The 17,743-nt window shown below is 39.2% G+C and overlaps 1 protein-coding gene and 1 long non-coding RNA gene across 12 annotated transcripts in view; one reads left to right on the top strand and one right to left on the bottom strand.

Moving 5' to 3' along the window:
- Positions 1–10,707: 10,707 nt before the first annotated feature.
- On the bottom strand, positions 10,708–15,216 carry LOC144333427 (uncharacterized). The gene is made up of 2 exons (XR_013402066.1): positions 15,176–15,216; positions 10,708–14,415 (listed from the first exon to the last, which is right to left on the bottom strand). It is a non-coding gene; the product is annotated as an uncharacterized LOC144333427 (long non-coding RNA).
- The window catches only part of CCDC141 (coiled-coil domain containing 141), a 247,151-nt gene continuing 240,782 nt past the window's right edge, over positions 11,375–17,743 (top strand). For 8 of the 11 annotated variants that reach the window (XM_077957279.1, XM_077957276.1, XM_028830891.2 and 5 more), the window contains exons 1-2: positions 13,178–13,675; positions 16,123–16,245. In XM_077957279.1, the coding sequence (XP_077813405.1) occupies positions 13,574–13,675; positions 16,123–16,245 (225 nt within the window). In that variant the 5' untranslated portion in view covers positions 13,178–13,573. Of the gene's footprint in view, positions 11,952–13,177; positions 13,676–16,122; positions 16,246–17,743 lie in introns of those variants that run through there. The other 3 variants (XM_077957278.1, XM_077957275.1, XM_077957282.1) reach the window with 2 other exon arrangements.

The following is a 17,743-nucleotide window of genomic DNA, read 5'->3' as shown; positions in this document are numbered from 1 at the left end:
AACATGAATAAAATAAATGAATAAAATAAAATGCCATGCAAATTTTTGCTGTTTTTTGTTTTTAGCCAGTTTGATCCTTTTGGGGGGCTTTTTAAAAAGAGATATAAGTATGATGATAGGAGAGGAGAGAGTGGATCAGGCTTACAAGTTTGCTTATTGAGGATCTACTCTCCTCTTGTAAAAACTCTCTTTCTTCTTGTTACTAATCCCCTTTAAATGCAATGTCATGTAGAAGAGGCCAAACTTTATATCAGCATTAAGTAACACATTAGGCCATGTGCCAGCCCCTTAAGTGAGATCTGGTCCATGACCAGGTAAAGGCGGGAGTTATGGGACAGAAGGCAGAGACCATGGCAGGTGGTGAGTGCCCTGGACGAGGAAACCAGGGGGGCACAAGAACTGAACTCCTCTACCGTGAAATTCTCCTTGAACTGTTATTTTTTTTCTGTTTATTTTATTCTGTAAAATTTGTACATCCACAGGTAGTTGTGAGATGGAATTCTGTGGAGAAGTTTATAAAATACAGATTATTCATTATCCTGGAGGGTACATTCTGAAATAAAGAGCTTTCTTTCAGTTCTGTGATCTCAAGGTTTTGCTTTTAAAGAATTGAGTTTGAATTCCTGATTGAGTTTGATTGAAATGTGCTTTGGTCTCATCCATTGCACCTCCCCAGCCCTCTTAACAACCATGAAGGAAAAAATGTAGAAAACTGTATGAATAGTGCTATATCCCAGATGTCCTCAAACCCAGCCAGTCTATGGATGCCAGTGGGGAGAGGAGTCCCCCGTTACAGCAACAACTCAAATTTCCTGTTTAACTGTATTATTTGTTCACATGTTCCACCACCTGTTTCACCTGGCACATTTGGTCTGCTCAGCCAAATCCACCTGTGACTTTAGAAGGACTGAGAAGAGCCAAATCACCCACTCCTGGTACCAAAATCTGTATCAATCAGAGCTCTCCAGAGGGACAGAACTATAATAGGATATATGTATATACGAGAGGGAGTTTATTAAGGAGAATTGACTCACACAATCTCAAGATAAAGTCCCATGATAGGCTGTCTGCAAGCCGAGGACAAAGAAGCTAGTGGTGGTTCAATATGAGTCTTAAAGCCTCAGAAGTAGGGATACTGACAGCGTAGCCTTCAGTCTGTGGCTGAAGGCCCGAGACCCCCTGGTAAATCATTGATGTAAGTCAAAGAGTCCAAAGGCCTAAGAACTTGGAGTCCAATGATCAAGGACAGGAAGCATCTAGTACAGCAGAAAGATAGAAGCTGAAAGACTCAGCAAGCCAGCTTCGTCAGTGTTCTCCCACACATTCAAGTTGCAGGGTTCCATTCTTTTCCAATCAATGCCCTCACTTTAACAGCAGACACTTGGCGAGGCTGTGTGTGCACCTTCCATTGCAGGTCCCAGCCACTCACATCATAAGAGCTTATGTTTGATTTTCTGCAATTTCAGCCCTTTGTCTACAGGAGATAAGACTCTCACTCAGGGCAATCTTAGAAGATTTGAGCCTAAATATATGCTTCTGGAGGCAGGAGTTGGAATCCCTGAGCTTATCATTTTCTTTCATCACTTTGTTATGCAAGCTTAGGAGCAACCAACCAACTTCATTACATTCCTTGTTTCTCCACATACAGTCAAAGATACTACGTATAGGGTCACTAAACTCCTTGCTTCTCAAGAGGAGTGAATCAGGAGTGTCAAATGCATTTATTTTGCATAACTGTTCATGCCAAGGACTATTAGTGTTCTCTATACTATTAGAAGTAGAGTCCTTAGCATTTTTGTGTCTAATCAGATTAAGCAGCCAACTCCCAAAACCCCCAAACTGACTAAAGAGATCCATCCTTAAAATTCTGTTCCTCTAGTACCACTCCTGGTACCAACTTTTTGTATTAGTCCATTTTCACACTCTTATGAAGAACTGCCCAAGACTGGGTAATTTATAAAGGAAAGAGGCTTAATTGACTCACAGTTCTGCATGGCTTAGTGGGCCACAGGAAACTCACAATCATGGCGGAAGGGGAAGCAGTCACCTTCTTCACAAGGTGGCAGGAGACAGAAAGCATGTGAAGGAGGAACTGTCAAACACTTTTAAAACCACCAGATGATATCTGATAGTTTTATACCTACATCTAACTTCTTTTACCTTCCGGACAGTCTCAGTAATTATTGCCTTTCATGAGGGTTCTATGACAGAGGTGAGTGATGTAATAACAGAAAGGAAGATTCCCATAGCAAGGGGTAGCTATGTGAATGCTGGTGTGAGGCGTTTGGCTTGGAACGAAGATGCAGATCTGAACCAAACCATATTACCCTCACATCTTGTCCATGTCCTTATCAAGCCAGGTAGCAAAAGTGATTTTAAAGGTAAGAAGAACTATGACACAAACCCAGAGCAGTTTTATTATAATGATTGCTTTACATCCATGTATAAAACTTGTTCTTGTATTAACATTGCTCGCGTTGATTTGGGGAATTATTTAAAAGGGTTCTTCTCATTTCCAAGGCATTTCAGTTTGCTATATTTCCTAGATGTTGTCATCACATCTTCCTATCAAAATGCCTCACGTGTGTATTTTGTCTTCCCCATTGTGATGGTAGGGTGTGGGGGTTGCTGAAAACAGAGATAATTTTGTACTTCTTTTGTTGTCTTTTAAGGGGTCTTGGTGCAGTGCTCTGAGTCAAAGGACTCTGTTGCAGGTGTTCAACTGTGTAGATTAGCTGAGTGACGAGTATGTGTGGATATTTGTACAAATTTGGATATAGCACTAGGATAGTAGAACTTACTCCCTGTGAGACTGGAGCAAGAAACTAAGAGGGGAGCAGTTGGGGGTCTCGACTTACTGGCTTCATGAACTTGGATAAGTCACTTTACTTCTCTTGCCTCAGCTTTTCAACTCATATGGCGGAGCTAATAGTCTAGAATACAAGCCCAGAGTACAGCATTGTTGAGAGGCTCAACTAGATTAAATGGCTACATGTTTTACAAACTTAAAATGACTGGATGAACTCGGGCCTTGTGTACAGTGGGTGCTCAGCAAACATTGGTAGCGAGGCCATTGGCTCTCCCTGCTAGCAGGAGCTCAAAGCAGGGATGGGCCAGAAGCAGAATCCAAACTTTCCATAATATAGGCTGACTTTGCTTTTGAAGTCCTTCCTTTGAGTGTGGAATTTGTGATAGGAAATGGGTTTGCTTGGAGTGGTGAGGGTTGCGTGGGGTGGGGTGCAGATGATCTGCTACTTTTGTTTCCATTTTGGATTTCCAGGTTTCTGTGAGTTTCTCTCATCTTTTTCCTGTTTTTCCTAAAAGCCTGCGTATATGAGTATCTTTTTTCCTGCAGGTGTTTCTAACTTCTTTTTCCTTCCAGACAGTCTCAGTAATTATTGCTTTTCATGTGGGTTCTATGACCGAGGTGAGTGATGTAATAACAGAAAAGAAGATTCCCATAGCAAGGGATAGCTATGTGAATGCTGATGTGAGGCGTTTTGGCTTGGAATGAAGATGCAGATCTGAAAAACCATATAATATATATACACACATACACACACACACACATATGTATATGTATATGTATATATGTGTGTTGTGTGTGTGTGTATGTTTTTTGAGACAGACTCTCACTCTGTTGCCCAGGCTGGAGTGCAGTGGCGAGATCTCGGCTCACTGAAATCTCACTGAAGTCTCCATCTCCTAGGTTCAAGTGATTTTTGTGCCACCATGCCCAACTAATTTTTGTACTTTTAGTAGAGACAGGGTTTCACCATGTTGGCTAGGCTGGTCTCGAATTCCTGACTTCAAGTGATCTACCTGCCTTGGCCTTCCAAGGTGCTGGGATTACAGGCATGAGACAGTGCGCTTGGTCAGATTTTTTAAAACTCAGTTAAATTGTATAAAAATGATTTACTAAAGTATATTAAAATATGTGTTTTTCACTAAACTGATGCCAATAAACTATCAGTGAATCATCGAACATCACCACTGTACAACAGAGACAGCCCATTATAACATTCCTTAAAACAGTCTCTATAACTTATATATCTATACCCCATATATACATTAATTTCTTCAATCACGTTTTAGTGTTTCTTCATAAAATCTTATATTTTAAAAACTTTCTCTTTTTAACTTTTTACATACTTCCTGCTTCGAATCCATCCACAGGTAATAACCATGCCATTTAGGCTATCTTGCTTTTATTTATTAATAAAACCATGGGTTTTATTAGATCATTATTTCTTCCTTAGCAAGAATGATTGCTGCTTGAGGAAGTGGTGGCTTAGCCTTAGTGTCACTGCTATCTTCCCAAGCCACTGGAATGACTGCTGTTCTCTAGGTCTCTCTGGGGACTACTCTGAGATGGAAAATTCTCAGCCCCAACTGGAATTTAGCCACAGAGAGGAAAAACAAAAGAAATGCAGTTTTCCAAAATCAAGTTGACGAAGACTCCTCCTTTCATTACATATCATCTCCCTGCCTCCTGAAGACTAACTCTTGGGACACTTCTTTGTGTAAAGAGGAATTATAACAGAGAACCCTGCTATGTTGGAGCTTAAGTACACAGCTCAACACAGGTAGGAAGGCAGGTGACTTGAACCCTAAAAAAAATAAATTTAGCACATGAAAGCTTTTCAGCAATTAAAAAAAAAATGTTTTCTGGCTTATTGTATACATCTTTCCCATGTAGAATAGAGTTTGCCCAAATCAATAATAGCCATATGTTTACCATTTATTTTAACTTTAGTCTACACATGTATTTGACAGTTTTCTAGATCATGCATAACTCTAACTAGAGACTATTCAAGAAAAATGTCCATAGTAATTTAACAAGTATTGATATTACCTAGCATATCACTTTTGGCGAATCATTGGTTAAAACTAGAGTAAATACAGCCATCTTAGTCTTTTGACCAAGTTAAGTATTCTTTCAATTTGCCCAAGTTTTGTTTTCTTTTCTTTAGCCCTTATAGAAGGGAAACTTGCTAGATATAAAAGTTGCTTGTTTATAATTATTCTACTAGCTCTTAGGGAGAAGCTAAGGATTCATATGTCATTAAACATGTTTAATTGTAAGGAAATCTATGAAAGTCAATACATAGAATAAAACTGCCAATAGGAGTCACAATGTTTTGGACATGTCATTCGTCTTAAGGAAAACCTAAATGTCCATAAAGAAACATCCCAAAGCAGCAATGTGTTGGCATTTGTGGATTAGGTGCTATGGAATTCATTTTACTTCGTGCTCCAGTCTCTTCTTCACAAATAGTTTTTAACAATGTTAAGTCAAATGCTGTTATTTCTTGGATGTAAAACCTGCAGTACTTTTCTATCTCAGAATTAAATCCAAAGTCCTTACCTAGGCTTAACAGTAAGATTATCACATAATCCATCATACAAACGGGATTCCTCTGAAAATGAAAAGAACCTTAGGGGCAATCACTCCAGGGCAACAGGTGTAAACCAGAATTGTCCCCAAGCAAACCAGGACCTAGAGGCACCTACCTAGATGGCCCTAGATGAACTAGTCATCCCTCTCTCTCATATCTCATGTTCTATCACTGTCTCCTTCTCTCTGTCCTCAATTAGCTCCAGCCACAACAACCTATTGGATGCTTTTCAAATATAACAAGCATGTCTCAGTTGCCTGGAATGTTCTTCCCCAGGATAGTTGTGCAGGTCTTGCTGTTTTCATTTAATCCAGGATTTCTACTCAAATCTCATTTATTAAAGAGACTTTTTCTGATGCCCTCCTAAACTAGCATCCCTCTTCCTCTGTTCACTCTCTCCACCTTACTCTGCCTGATTTTTCTTCATAATACTTATTACATCCTGACATAAAATATATGTACTTTTTAATTGTTTGTTTTCTTCCTTTTTTGTGTGAGACAATGTCTCATTCTGTCACCCAGGGTAGAGTACAGTGCCATGATCCTGACTCACCACAGCCTTGACCTTCCAGACTCAAGCAATCCTCCCACCCCAGACTATAGAGTAGCTGGGACTACAGGCATGCACCACTACGCTCCACTAATTTTTAATTTTTTTGGTAGAAATGGGGATTTCATTATGAAGCCCAGGCTGGTCTGAAACTCCTGGCCCCAAACATCTGTCCCGCCTTGGCCTCCCAAGATGTTGTGATTACAGGCGTGAGCCACTGTACCTGGTCTTTCTTGTCTAACTGGGTATGTCTCCCTCACCAGAAGGCAAGCTCCATCTGAGGATGAATTTTGTTTTGTTTATTACTGTGTGCCTGGCATCTAGAATAGTGCCTGGCACTGAGTACATATTTAATTATACTTGATCAATGAACAAATGAGTGCATGCATGGAAGAATAAGCTGTTGTTTAAAATCGGAGGCATCTTTAAGGGGAAAGAGCAACTTCCATTTACTTTTGGATGGCAGTTAAGTGAGAATGCTTGTATTCTAAGAAATAAGTGAGAAGTATCAGGAGGAGCATTACATGATGTAAAGAATGAGTTGGGGAGAAAATTTTGGCTAATGTGAATGATGAAGGTATTCTAGAAATGGCTCACTGAAATGTTTTTACAACTGATTACAGTGAAATAACTTACTCCCTGGTAATGCATATTTTATGTGTTGATAACATGTTGAATCCATTCAGATTGCCTACCTTGTGTTTTAATTCAACTTAATTTTAAAAACTCATTTCAAATTTTGTGGCAGCCACTAGATTTAGGAAATCCCTTAACAGATGATGTTGCCATCTTTTGAATAAGAATATATACCTATCAGACCATCACCTATGTGCCAGGCATTATCTTTAGTGCTTTTAAGTATTATTTCATTTAGTCTTCTCACCATATTATACGGTGTAGGCATTCCCATTATTCCCAGTTTACAGTGAGGAAACTGAAACATGGAGAGATTGAGGCAGTCTGATTTCAGGGTCCATCAACTTCGTCATATTGTGCAATGTTTTTTTTTTTTTTTTATCGTTGTTGCAATCACTATTCATTTATTATTCCCATTAATTTCTGTATTTTGATAGAAATATTTTAATAGAATTTCCTGATTTCCCTGGCAAATTCTAAATGTAACCTTTTGTGATTCAGTCTACTTAAACCACTACCAGTTGTTTTTCTCTTAGCTTTTATGACAGTGTGTTTTTTATCTTGGTTATTTATTTCACTGTTTATGGTCTATCTTTTCTTACTGAAATTTCAGCTTCTTGAGGGTAGGAACTTCTTTGTTTTGCTCACTGCTATATTACCAATGCAAAAATGCCTGGTATATAGTAAATGCTCAGTAACTGTTGGCTGCATGAATAAATACTGAATGAATGAGTTATATTAATTAGTTGTATCCTTTTACTGTATGACTCATGTGATTCAGTCAACCAATGTTTATAAGCACCAATTCCATGCCTAGCACCATGTTCCATATATGGACTTAAATGTCAAATCTTCTTCCAAGCACTTCATGTAAAGCAACTCTTAATCTCTACGGTAACTCTATGAGGTGATCTGCAAAGGTCCAAAAAATGTTGGGACATGGCTCCTTTCCAGAAGGAGCTTCCAATAGAGTTGAGAAATAACAATAATGCAAGAAAAATAATTAAAAAATGATACAAGTTTATAATACAAGTGTATTAGGCCATTCTCATATTGCTATAAAGAAATACCTGAGACTGAGTAATTTATGAGAAAAGAGGTTTAATTCGCTAATGGTTCTGTAGGCTATACAGGAAGCATAGCAGCATCTGCTTCTGGGAGGCCTCAGGAAGCTTCCAATCATGGCAGAAGGCAGGAGGTGCAGGCAGGTCACATGAGAAAAGCAGGAGCAAGAGAACAAGGAAGGAGGTGCCACACACTTTTAAATGATCAGATCTTGTGAGAACTCACTCTCATGAGGACCACACCAAGGTGGATGATGCTAAACCATTCATAAGAAGGCCATCCCCATGATCCAATCACCTCCCAAAAGGTCCCACTTCCAACATTGGGGATTACCTTTCAATATGAGATTTGGGTGAGGACAAACATCCAAACTACATCAACAAGCATTTAATTATTAAATTTTGAGTTACAATTATACTTTAAAGAAATAAGTGTCAGGCCTCTGAGCCCAAGCTAAGCCATCATATCCCCTGTGACATGGGGGTATATATCCAGATGGCCTGAAGCAACTGAAGATCCACAAAAGAAGTGAAAATAGCCAGTTCCTGCCTTAACTGATGACATTCCACCACTGTGATTTGTTCCTGCCCCATCCTAACTGATCAATTGACTTTGTAACAATACACCCTCCCCACCCTTGGGATAATGTACTTTGTGATATTCCCCTGCCTTTGTGAATGTACTTTGTATACCATACCCTCCCTACCCTTGAGAAGGTACTTTGTAATATCCTCCCCCACCCTTAAGAAGGTACTTTGTAATATTCACCCCACCCTTGAGAATGTACTTTGTAAGATCCACCCCCTGCCCACAAAAAATTGCTCCTAACTTCACCGCCTATCCCAAACCTATAAGAACTAATGATAATCCCACCACTCTTTGCTGACTCTCTTTTTGGACTCAGCCCACCTGCACCCAGGTGATTAAATAGATTTATTGCTCACACAAAGCCTGTTTGGTGGTCTCGTCACACAGATGTGCATGACAAGAAGAATATAGGTAGATATTTCAAATTTTTAAAAAAAGTTGATACTTCATCTTGGCCTCAAAAGATGGGAGGAATTTGGATAGATGAAGGGAAGAGGGGAATGATATTCCTGGATAGAACAACTGAATTAAAATGGAGAACAACAATGACCTTTGGGGTCTGGGAATAATGGTATACATGACTGGGCGGACAGGGAGAAGCCAGCCATAGATAGGTTTGAAACCCAGGCAGAAAAAGTTGAACTAGAGGTGACTGGAATTAGTGAATTGCTGGGTGTGAATATGTGTGTGCATGTGTGCGTGTATCATTTGTAAAATTAAAGAAATGTTTTTTCCAACCTTATCATGTAGATGAAATGGGATAAAGAGTGTAAAGCACTTATTCCAGTTCCTGGCCTGTATGAAGCAGTCACTAATTAGTAGCCATTATTACTACATTAGTGGTAACAGCAGAGAAAGATTTGCCTTGAATTAAAAAAATATTTTATTTTTATGTGTATGAATTTATGGGGTACAAGTGTAATTTTGTTAAATGCATAGATTGTATAATGGTAAAGTCAGGGCTTTTAGGGTATCCATCACCCAAATCATTGTACCCGTTAGGTAATCTCTCATCATCTACCCACTCCCACGCCCTCACCTGTACAAATTTTCATTGTCTATCATTCCATTCCCTATGTCCATGTGTATATATTATTTAGCTCCTACTTATAAGTGGCTTTCTGTGTCTGACTTGCTTCACTTAAGATAACTTGCCTTGAATTTTTAATTTGGACAAATAGACTCATTCTGGGTTATCTATACCAGGTCTATCTAATTTGTCTTTATAAAGTTTAATATAGTTTAATCAATAATACTATCGATGAAGACAAACACCTAGGATCTTACATAAAAATGAGCAGACCCCACATATACTCCAGCAAAGAAAATGTGTTATTTTAATGGCATCACCATTGACAGAGTTAAAAATAGTCACATGAAAAAGTTTTCAGACTACTGACTATTTCATTAAAAATGTGCTATTTGCAACTCTACTGAATCCAGTTATAGCCTTATGATTCCCCATGGAGGATATTTCACTAAAACTCAGTTGGTATAAAAACAGGCATTTCCCAGAGGGATAAACAGAGAAGGCATAATAACCTCTGTAAGATCCTCTATAAACTTCAAAGGTATGAGAATGCCTGGAAGGTTTTTGTTTTGCTTTGTTTTGTTTTGTTTTTGGTGATGATAGGGGAGGCAGAGTATAAATAAATTGTAACTCAAGAAGCTTTCAGTTCTTTAACATTAAAAAATCCATCTTAGTGTACCAGTATCATTAGTACTATATATTCCACACTAACTATTCTTCAAGCTGTTTATATGAGTTAATGGTGCAACTTATAATTAAATATTATTCTAGATGAAGAAAACAAGGCCAAAGTTCTAAATAAGCTAGATGTGGACGGAGAGATCTGAGCCACAGGGCTTCTGTAGACAGAAGGACTAAAAAGTTTAGGAGGAAAAAAAAGAGGAACAGAATACAAGAGCAGAGGAGAAAAACATGATTCAAGTCCTTTGAAGATTTTAAAGTCAAGAGTTTAAATTTAAAATAAAATAGAAGCCAGTTAAATTCATGTACGCAGTTTGCATTATTGATCATGTCCACCAATGTAGCAAACATTTCTTTTGTGCAACAGCTTGGACCTGCTCCATCTAATTAACAGAAAGAAAGGTCATACACACACACAGGGAAAGGCACTACTTTTGTTGCTGAATAGCTGGGTTAATCTTTTAACAAAGTCTTATATTTTTCTAATTCCCTTTGCCCTTAAACCTTGGAATTAACCACACTTCCAGTCATGTGTTCTCTCCTCCTCATTTCCCTTCTACTTTTCCCTCTGTCTGGGCCTGCAATTCCAGACATTCCATGCTACCTTCCACGCCCCTTACACAATCATCCATCCTAACTACAGCTTTGTGGACACAGCCACCCTTAGCCTGTGGTCTTTGCAGCCTGCTGCCAAAACCCTTTCCCACCTGATGGCCTTTATGCAACTTGAGGCACACACTGAGTTTCTAGCAACAGAATTAACTTTAGGTGAAAGTGCATTGAGTTTATTTTTATTTATTTTATTTTGAGACAGGCCTCACTGTGTCACTCAGGCTGGAGTACAGTAACACTATCGTAGCTCACTGCAGCCCCCAACTTCTGGGCTCAAGGTGAGGTAGGAGAATAGGATCTGGAGGCAGGGCACTTAAGGCCAATTCGTGCTGACTTCCTAAAGCTGAATCAAGGAAAAACATCAAGGTCTGGGGGCAGGGAATCTGAGGCCAATTTGTGCTGATTTCCTAAAGCTAAATCAAGGAAGAACACAAAGGTCTGGGGACAGGGAATCTAAGGCCAATTCATGCTGACTGCCCAAAGCTGGGTCAAAAGGGAAACACCTGGGTCTGGGGGCAGGGAGCCTAAGGCCAATTAACATCAACTTCCAAAAGCTAAACCAAAAGGAAAGACCCCATCTTCCCACACCAAGTAGCAAAAGTTCAAAGGCTACTCTCCCTGCAACCCTCCCCCTTTCCCAGGGCTCAGATGGAAAGGGAGAGTGCCTTGGATTTGGGCCAAGTGTGGGCCATCCCTTCATCTTCATAGGGTGTCAATTCACATCAGCCTTTAATTAGCCACGGACAAAATCCTTCATTCAGGTAAGGGATAGCCACTGGGGACCTCATAAGGCATACTTAAAACCCAGAAAACGTTGCAACACGGTCCTTATTCAGGGTGGGTCCACTCCCACACTGTGGAGTGCTTTCTTGCTTTAATCCCTGCTTGCGCTGTTTCGTTTCTGTGTTTCATTCCGTTGTTACTTTGTGCGTTTTGCTCAATTCTTTGTTCAAAACACCAAGGACCTGGACAACTCACGCTTGGCCTTCCTTCTGGTAACAAACGGATTGTCTTGCCTCAGCCTCCCAAGTAGCTGGGACTAAAGGGGTACGTCACCATGCCTGGTTGATTTTTAAATTTTCTGGAATCCTCCTGCCTTGGTCTCCCAAAGTGCTGAGATTCCAGGTGTGAGCCACCATGGCTGGCCTGCACTGAGTATTTTGAGTGCAAGTCACTATTTGCCGTTCCAATTGGCAAAGTATGCCGTTCCAAATGACAAGCTATGCTTATTGGGCATTTTAGTTTACAGTATAGATATTCTGAGACACAAGTGTCAACTGTTGCCTTTTCTTGAGGACAATTAGCTAAAAACCAGTTGTGATCAGTTCATTTTGGTTTGTCTGGACCAACTACTTGCTCGAGTGGAAGGAGCCTGCCTTCAAGCTTCCAGGTCAGTTACCTCTCTGCAAGCTCTCCAGCCCTGCCATAAAATGAAACCCTTTGCAATAGTTGCTATATCATAGCTTGCTTGACATCTGCTTTCCTGAGCTTGCTCCAATTGTTCCCTTCATGGGGTCAGGTGAAGTTCACGTTGCATAGGGACGAGGATCTAGGTATGGTTTCCATCTCACTGGGGCAGCAAGCAGATGCTGAGCACAGAGGACCTGGGTGGTGGCTACACAGTTGCAGAGCAGCCATGACATGCTCTTGGAAACAAAAATAAGTGTTGAGCACTGAAGTATATGTAAAAGTACTTTTCCCCTTTGAATCAAGAATATGATCATGAACCTTAGCAAAACAAAGCAATGGTGCTGAGTCTTCTGACCCTGAACCTACTATTAAATTGGGCTAAAAGGTTTACAGAGCAAGTAGATTCATTAAAACTGTTTTTTTGCTATATTCTCTGTTCTGGCTTTGTCCCAGAGATTTCCAATGCTTCCAGCAGCTTTGGAGTGAGTAACTCTGATATGTTTGCATCTGACTTCTGACCTAAACTTTAGTGTTATTTTCAGCTGTTCTTTGACACGGAATCCAACAGCTGCTGTTTAATACCACAGACAACTTGTGACACAGGCTGAGTTTCTAGCAATAGGATTAATCTCCCAATGTGGGGCACTGATTTGAAGCTGGCTATAATTTTCCTGCACAGGAGGTGGGGCTAGGGAATAAAAATCAAGCCTGAATACAGTACAGTGCTTTCCTTTTTGTTTTTGTTTTTAATTGCAGCAAAATCTATGCCTTAATAACCTTTAACCACACCAAAAAATTTTCTTGCTGCAATTAAAAGGTAACAGCAAAGCATTTTGCTTTCTCATGGTGTTGATAACTGAACTTGAAAACCCTGTTCAGTGGAGCAGAATAGTCACAAAGAAAATCTCAAATGATAGGGACCTATTTATAAATGCTGGTTGAAATATTTTTACAAAATTCCTAAGAAATCTGAGGCTCTGAGAAAATGTGGTTATTCCATCTAAACTTCATTTGGCAAAGAACAGTAAGTTTTAGAAAAGCAGGTTAATCTAAAACTGTCTTTTAAGCAATTTGTGACTTAACCCCAAGACAAATACCAAAGCTTTTTTAGAGTACACTTTGGTAGTTTTCTTTGCCTGAGAGAGACTTCAAAAATCTTGAAAAGATTGATAGCCAGGTCAATGACTTACTGGTTTCAAAGTCCGTGGTTACAATTGCATAGTTTCGGTGGCAAAACTAATTTGGGTTGTCAGGATGTAATTTTTTTTTCCATTTGTTATCGAGCATCAGCTGATAAGGAAAGAGCTTGAAGCTGTCCTCCACATTTAAGATAACAGCAAAAATAACAGGCACTTAGCGTTACCATACTAGGGGCGTGGCAGTTCTCTCTCGTTCCCTTCGCTCCTTTCTCTCTCACGATAAACTCAATGGGGTTGTCTATTTTTAACCTCCTGTTCTTTCCTTTTGGCAGAGTAATCAGTGTGAGCTGAGCTCTTTCCCTGAATGAATCCAAGTAAGCCTGGTGGTTGCGTTCTGAAATGACCAGCAGACAAGCAACTGTCCAGAGGCTGCCCAAAGTATAAACTGTGGTTCTAAAGTACCATGTCCAGCCAAGAAAGTCCTAGTGTGGAGCTTTCTACGACGACAGTCAGTTCAGTTGCTGTGCAGGCTGGGGACTCCAAAATCGTTATAGCTGTCATAAAGGTAAGCTAACAACTTCCTTTTTTCTGTGCGGCTGTGGGCTTCTAGCTGTGTGTTGAAAATCCTAAAGAAAATTCTATGCAATCGGCAGGACACAGCATAGAGAAGACAACGCGGAAAGCACTGTTACTGCTTTCTTAAATTGGCTACTAAGAGGAACCTCTGCAAGTTTCAGCAGTTACCAGAGATTCTCTTTCCTTTCAGTCAGCCAGAAAGCATCTACAGCTGCTTGATTTAAAAAAAAAAAAAAGAAAAGAAAGATAAAGAAAAGAAAACTTCTAGCATATACTATTAATTTGGTCTTTAAAAGCAAGGCATTGGTAATTGGAAGCTCACGATTGCCTGACTAAAGAGTCCAATGGACCTGTGAAATGCTCGTGATTTTTGAGAGTGGATGTGATGGAGGTGGGAGGAGGCAGGTCCTGACAGACATGGGGAGGGCACAGCTTTAAGCATGATGGAACTCAGAAAACACCTAAGGAAAGGGCTCCGATATGTGCCCTTTGCAACACTGGTTTTGACATGGTAAAGACACTGCTAAATCCTTGTTCAGTAATGAAGACCCTGCAGGGAAAGGTACAAAAGGTTTGTGTCAAATTTGTTCTTAACAGCAGGAAGTAGAAGCCACTTAGGGTTTACGATTACTGCATGTTTTATGACAAGCCATTTGCCCATTTGCAAAGATGACCACACATCTTTGGGTTGAAGAAGACATCCATGATTTTATTCTCCATGGAAATGCCCTGCAAAAAAAAAAAACAAAACAAACAAAAAAAACCTTTCAAGCACTAGACTTGGGCTTTAGATGATATTCCACCTAAATAATTCAGTGTTTAATGAAGGGAAAGCTGGCAAACAAGCTGATGGTCACAAACCAGTTACTTTCAGGTCCCCACCAGGCTTAATTGAATGACTTTTCTGGCCTTTTGTTAGAGCATGGACAGCAAGCGTGTTTACTTTAACTTAATTGCTGTGAGTTTTATGGTAATGTGAAAATTCATACCAGGAAAACAGCACTTGATATTGAGCAAAACGATTCACTATAGAAGGACAGAATGGAAAGTGCTCCTACCGAGGCAGATTTTCTGGTGGTGTGATACTCATCTCCCACAGGAACCAGGCCTCTGCTGACTTCCTCACCCTCCCATCTTTTCAGAGTCCCGGAGTGGAGATGAGAAGAAGCCTGGCGCAGAAGTGGTGCGAACAGACCACTTGCACAGGATTAATGATACTTTGAGTTAACTGCAGATTTCAGCAATGAGGGAAAAGAGGCAAACTCACTATTTTTCAAAAAGTTAACTTTTCATTTCCTCAAATATGAAACATTCTTGGAGCAGGATGAGGAATAATATTAGAGGATAAATTACAGAAGAATCAGAGGTAGCTTGCACACAAAAAAATTACACTGGAAATTACACTGGAAAATTACATGGGAAACTCTTATTTTAACTGAATTGTGTTTCTAAGAATGTTCCCCCACTACCCTCTCCTCAGCTCTCTTACCTTACTGCCATCTCCATACAAAACACACCCCAAGCAATTCAGAGTAGAAAGTCCGTCTTAATGGAATAGGAGTGCCTGTGTGTGATTTATAGTGACTTTCCAAACTGTCTCAGGGGACTGAATATCTTCTAAAATAGAAACACGTTTTTCTAATTTCTCTTTAGTAATTCATGTATCTACATGCACATGCCTGTTAGTGGTTCCTTTTGCTTAATGAGTTGTTGCTTCTTAGAAAAGCAATTCCTCAGGAAATGCAATGACAAATTATGTCTTAGAGCGGTGTAAATCTTGTGTGGAAAGCAAGCTGACTGTGCTCAAATGGCAGTTGTCACAGGCATCTAATTTTGTTAATATTTTCCTACATGCTTTAATGAATATTCAACAACTAAGGTTGGAAAACAGTATATTTTACCTTTGAAATAAGATAAAAATCAATTCCTTCATCTGATATTTATTATTTTCAGCTAAACCAGCAAGGCCAATGTAAAGACACTTATCAAGCTAAACTGCATTTACAAGAACTTTCCTCTATGGTGAAATTTGCATCCTACTTGCCCAAGTAGAATTTCACTGTTTTTATTGAGTTCAGTTTTATGATTGAGAGAAGATACAGTTGTGTAAATTATTCTGTAACTTTATAATATTCAGTAATATGTAATCCATCGTATGTTTTCCTCATTTGGGAATTTTTAACTCAAATCCTATATGCCATGAGAGAATAATTTATCCTAAGAATAAAAAATAAAAGGCAGGGCATGGATTTATATTAGATCTGCTGTTTCAATTGAAGTAAACCCCATATCTATGGAAAGAATGGACAAAATAGAAAATAGAAAAAAGTGTTTACTGTATAACTGGAAATTTTAAAGATATATTAAAAATGAGAAGAGTGAAGAGGAAGGAGCAAGAGGAACTAAAAGTGCACTTAATTTAATTTTTATTTTTAGTGTGGCAAATGGGTACAACTTCAACTGGCTGAATCACAGCCCAATCTTCTAGAAATTGGCAGCAGTCAAGATGAAACCAAAAAACTTCTTCATGATCATGAACTTCTTTTGGCCAAGCTCAAGGTAAGATACGAAGATGTGAAGCAAAAACAAAATTAAAGAGAAATTAAAAAACTATTTCTTATACTTCTTGATTCCTCTGCTGTTACTGGCCTAGTGCCACTTTAATATGGTACCAGGTAGATAATGGAAAAATCAGTAGTTATTTACACACAAACAGCATCAGAGAGAAGTAACAAGATTTTAAAAAATTTTCCCTAATGTGATAGAAAATATGGAATGATAATATTTTCACTGTGGAGAAAAAAGTAATTTTTTTTTTCCTGGCTGCCTCAGTGGAAAAAAAAAAACTCCATCATTTTTTTCATTTCATGCATTACACCATCAAGCCACAAAAACAGATCCACAATTTCTATTGTTAATGATACCTGCTGGCAAAAATAATTTAGAAGACTTTTCCCCCTGTTGGACTATTGAAAATATCTGATTCCGTGCTTAGTATTAAGAGTTCTTGAAACCAAATAATACTTTTAGTAAAACCAGACATACTATTTTATATATGTTGAGAGTATTTAGTTAGAAATCTAAAAGTAACATTGGTTTGAGGTTGCCAGATAAAGGCCAGATAGGATCAGAGCCAGCTGCATAATTTGTGAGACCCAGGGCAAATAAAAATTTGGAGCTTTTTGTTCAAAAAGCAGGGAAAGGCATTTTCTTGACCTGTCATGTTGTATTTTATTCACTACTTAATGTCTAGCTCCTTCATGTGTAAGATGAGTGCAGACCCTCACAGGTACATGGCCTCACCCATGACTCAGTGCAAAGGACTGGGTTTGTCCCCACCCTTCTTAAGTTTCACCTTGGCCACAGCTCCGGCTATAGGAGGTGGCAACAGTCACTGAGTGGAGCTGAGGAGCAGACAGGACAGCCGACTCTATCTCCAGGAGATAGGACTGCATGTCTGATGAGGTGCCAAGCCCTCAGAACTTGCTCTGTTGTCCCATTGGACTTAATTTACAAAACACAAATGTAAAGAATTTCAACACAGGAACAGATACAGCATTAAACCCTAAATGGTGTTCCATTCTGAGGAACCTCTGAGGGAGCCAGCCCTGTGAGTAATAACCTCATAGACAAATGAAATATCTTCACTAAAATCAAAGAAGTTCAAAGAGGTTTAATGAGGATTCAGAGGACTGCAAAGACTAGGATGCTCTACATTTTTAGTACTTTAATATTACTGTTTTCTTTGTTACATCTAGGCTGAAATTCATACTTGCTTTCTAAATTTAGAAGCAGATTTGATCTGCATCTGATATATAGACAGTGGTTTTCTGCTTGAACAGTGGTAAAAGTAATTGAGTAAATGAAACCAAGAAGTTGAAGAAAGAATTAGTACAAAGACGAAGGCCCTTAGAATGCAGAATTTATTCCCGTTTGACAACTCCTTACTCTGGGATTTAAGTTGTCTTGAAAGGCAGAAATCCCTAGTTATTATTAAGTCTTTTGTTATGTAGGAAAACCCCATTATGATATGGAAGATCAATGAACCAGGAATTAA

The sequence above is a fragment of the Macaca mulatta genome, chromosome 12, assembly GCF_049350105.2.
Source record: "Macaca mulatta isolate MMU2019108-1 chromosome 12, T2T-MMU8v2.0, whole genome shotgun sequence".
Taxonomy (NCBI): Eukaryota; Metazoa; Chordata; class Mammalia; order Primates; family Cercopithecidae; genus Macaca; species Macaca mulatta.
This window is presented reverse-complemented; position numbering and strand designations above follow the sequence as displayed.